Source organism: Geospiza fortis, unplaced genomic scaffold (assembly GCF_000277835.1).
Source record: "Geospiza fortis unplaced genomic scaffold, GeoFor_1.0 scaffold635, whole genome shotgun sequence".
NCBI lineage: Eukaryota > Metazoa > Chordata > Aves > Passeriformes > Thraupidae > Geospiza > Geospiza fortis.
The window spans coordinates 12,438-15,767 of NW_005054610.1; the positions used below are offsets into that span (position 1 = coordinate 12,438).

Genomic DNA, 3,330 nt, shown 5'->3' on the forward strand with positions numbered 1-3,330 from the left:
CTCCCGCAGGTCCCTGTTCAGCTCCTCAAACACCGCCTGGGCTCTGTTGAACTCCTCCTCGGCCTGCGGGGAGGGACGGGGGGGTCGCGGCTTTGTCCCCACGGCCGGGGGACTATCCCCACGCGGGGGCTGTCCCGGGGAGTCCCAACCTTGGCGATTTTGGCCTCGTCCTTTTTCTTGGCGCTCTGCAGAGCCTCCAGGTGGTGCCGGGCGCTGTCGTAGTCCACGAGTTTTCGGCCCCGCTTGGCGATGCGCTCCTGCGGGGGGGGAAAAGGTGAGCCAGGACCCCCCAGAGCTCCTCCTGTCCCCAACCCCGCCCAGCAGCACAGCGAGGCACCTTAAAGTCCCCGAACTGAGCCAGGTAATTCTCCATGAGCCGCAGGGCTTGGTCCACCAACTTCGCCTCGTAGTCCTCCCACAGGAGGTCATTGCTCTGCGGGGACAGGGACAGCAGTGACAGCCGGGACCCTCCAACCCCCCCAGGCTTCACGGGGACCCTTGGGGACACTCGGGGCTCACGTCGGCGATGGCCCGAAGCTCCTCGTGCCCGTCCCACTCAGGGCTGTAAATCTCCTGCAGCGTCTCGGCCACTCTGCGGGAGCTCTCGTGCATCACTGCGGGCACAGACACCCGGCATGATCGTCATCCTTGTCACTGTCATTGTCACTATCATTATTATTATCATCATCATTATTATTATCATCACTATCGCTATCATTGTCACTATCACTATCACTATCACTATCATCACTATCACTATCATTATTCTTATCATTACCATTGTCATTATCATTAATCCTGTTCGTTATTAATGTATTCACTTCTGTCTGTTGTTGTTTATTAGCCCGGGTGTGTTATTATAAATTATTTATTGTCTCTATTATCCCATATATACACAATATATAACATATGTATTATCTGTTATTCTAATTAATATATTATATATCATATATATCTCATATATATTTATTATCTATTATCCCACATACAGTATTTATTATTATTATTTTATTAATATTATCAATAATAATTAATATAACATCGTTATATTATTCCTTGATATCAATTTATTATTTATTATTTATTATTTATTATTTATTATTTATTATTTATTATTTAGTATGTATAGTGTTTATTATTTATTGTTTATTATTACAAGTATTTATTATTATCATTATTTTATCTTTAATATAGTTTTAATATCTATTATTTTTATCTCTTCATTATTTCTCTATTATTTTTATCTCTCTATCATGTTTATCTCTTTAATATCCCATATGTCTTTAATGCATAATGAGATATAAAAAATTATATTGGATATGTCATATATGTAAGATATAGTAAGATATATAATATATATCTCATCTATATTATCTATTATCCCATGTATAGTATTTTTATTGACTATTTTCTCTTTATTATCCATTCATAGCTTACAATCAATTATTCTCAGTATTTATTTTTATTTATTCTTTCTTTTGATTGAACACTGATTTTTAATGAACAATCCATTTATTGTAGCACGATTTATTTCTTCTGCTATTCCTGATTTATTATCCCGACTCTGCCCCGGGTCCCTCCCATTCCCGGCTCTCCCGGGGCCATCCCGGGTCTCCTCCTCACCTCTCACAGCTCCCACGAACCCCTTGAGCTCCTTGTAGAGCTTGTGACCCTCGTTCTGCAAAACACGGTGGCGAGGGGGGGGTCAGGGCTGTCCCCAATGTCCTCGGTGTCCCCAATGTCCCCAGTGTCCCCCTGTCACCTGCTGCAGCTGGAAGTTGTAGGCGCTCTGCTCGAACTGCTCATCCTTGGTTTCCACCGTTTTGCCCAATTTTTGCAAAACCTGTGATGGGGAGCGAGGGGAAGAGGCTCCCACCACACCCCGAGGGCCCCGGGCTGTGCCCCCAAAACCCCCCTGAGGGGGTGCCGAGGAGCCAGCGGGGCAGGATTAATGTGGAAATGCAAAATTTCACTGCATCCCTCAGTGCTTTTATTTCTTTCAGGAAAACAGTGAATTTTTGGGTGCCAATCTACCTCCCACCCTAAACCCTGCGGGTGCAGTCCATCCTCCCACCCTAAACCCTGTGGGTGCAGTCTTGTGCACCCCAAAACACCGCAGGCCCTGCCTGTGGGGCACAGGGGACACCATGAGGAGGATGAGGAGGCTGGGTGGGGCAGATTCGGGGTGTCCAGGCTGAACCTCCTGGGAAGAGGCTGAGTCTGGACTTGGGCAGCTTTGGGGTGTCCAGGAAGAGACTGAGCTCCCCTGGGAAGAGGCTGGGGCTGGCAGGAAGGGGTTTTGGGGTGCCCAGGAAGAGGGTGACCCTCTGGAAAATGGCTGAAGCCAGATGGGGGGAAATCCGAGGTGTTCAGGAAGAGGCTGAACCCCCCGGGAAGAGCCTGGGTCAGGCAGGAGGGACTTTTTGGGTGCCCACAAACAGCTTGAACCCCACAGGAAGGGGCCGGGGCTGGGAGCAGGGAGCTTTGGAGTGTCCAGGAAGAGGCTGGGGCTGGGTCAGAGGGAGATTTGGGATGTCCAGGAAGAGGCTGGGGCTGGGTCAGAGGGAGATTTGGGATGTCCAGGAAGAGGTTGGGCCCCCTGGGAACAGGCCAGAACCAGCTGGGAGGGAGATTCGCAGCGTGCAGGAAACAGCCAGAGCCTGGCCTGGGATGATTGAGCCGTGGGAAAGCCAAATTTAGCACCGAGCCCCGGCCAGGAAACCCGGCAGGGTGAGGGTTTGAAAGGGGTCTTTGTGTCACCCCAAAAGGGGAGTCACAGCTACTTTTAGGGGAGAGGAAAGGAAAGAGGCCCCCCCAAAGCAGCTGAGAATTGCCGTTTCCGCAGCCCTTCCCCCTCGCTTCCTGTGGGCCCCTGCTGATCTCTCCAACGCTCCTGGGACCCCCGGCCACGCTGGGTCCTGCTGGGGGCCCCCAGTGCCAGCCAGCCCAGGGACCCTGTGCCACCAGCCCACAGCCCCCCATAACCCCTGCAGGGCGTTTTGGGTGGAGAACCCCCCACCATGAGAGAAGCCACAGTGTCTTGGGGAGCTCTGGGAGATGCCATCCCCCAAATCCTTGGAGCAACGATGACATTGAGCCAGAAACCCCCAAACTCCAACCCTGTGAGCACCCAAAGGTGCTGAGCTGTGCCCTTTGGGCCACCCCAGGAGTGATGAGTGGGGAGAGAAGGACAAACCCAGTCACAGGTGGGATGTGGGGGTGGGTGGCACCTCGGTACCTTCTCCTGGGCGCGGCTGAAGCGTTTCTGGACCTGCCTGGCGAAGAGCCCGGCGCTGCCGCCCCTGCCCTCGGCCCTGGCCCCGGCGCGGC

At 51.5% G+C, this 3,330-nt stretch overlaps 1 protein-coding gene across 1 annotated transcript in view; it reads right to left on the reverse strand.

The window, feature by feature from the left end:
• BIN2 (bridging integrator 2) overlaps nucleotides 1-3,328 on the reverse strand; it is a gene marked incomplete at its 5' end in the record, with an annotated part of 9,826 nt that extends 6,498 nt beyond the window's left edge. Inside the window, 7 exons of the mRNA XM_031064639.1 lie at nucleotides 2-63; nucleotides 150-257; nucleotides 338-433; nucleotides 520-614; nucleotides 1,624-1,678; nucleotides 1,763-1,843; nucleotides 3,239-3,328. Coding sequence (XP_030920499.1) covers nucleotides 2-63; nucleotides 150-257; nucleotides 338-433; nucleotides 520-614; nucleotides 1,624-1,678; nucleotides 1,763-1,843; nucleotides 3,239-3,328 — 587 coding nt within the window. The remainder of the gene's footprint in view (nucleotide 1; nucleotides 64-149; nucleotides 258-337; nucleotides 434-519; nucleotides 615-1,623; nucleotides 1,679-1,762; nucleotides 1,844-3,238) is intronic.
• Between the last annotated feature and the right edge of the window lie 2 nt (nucleotides 3,329-3,330).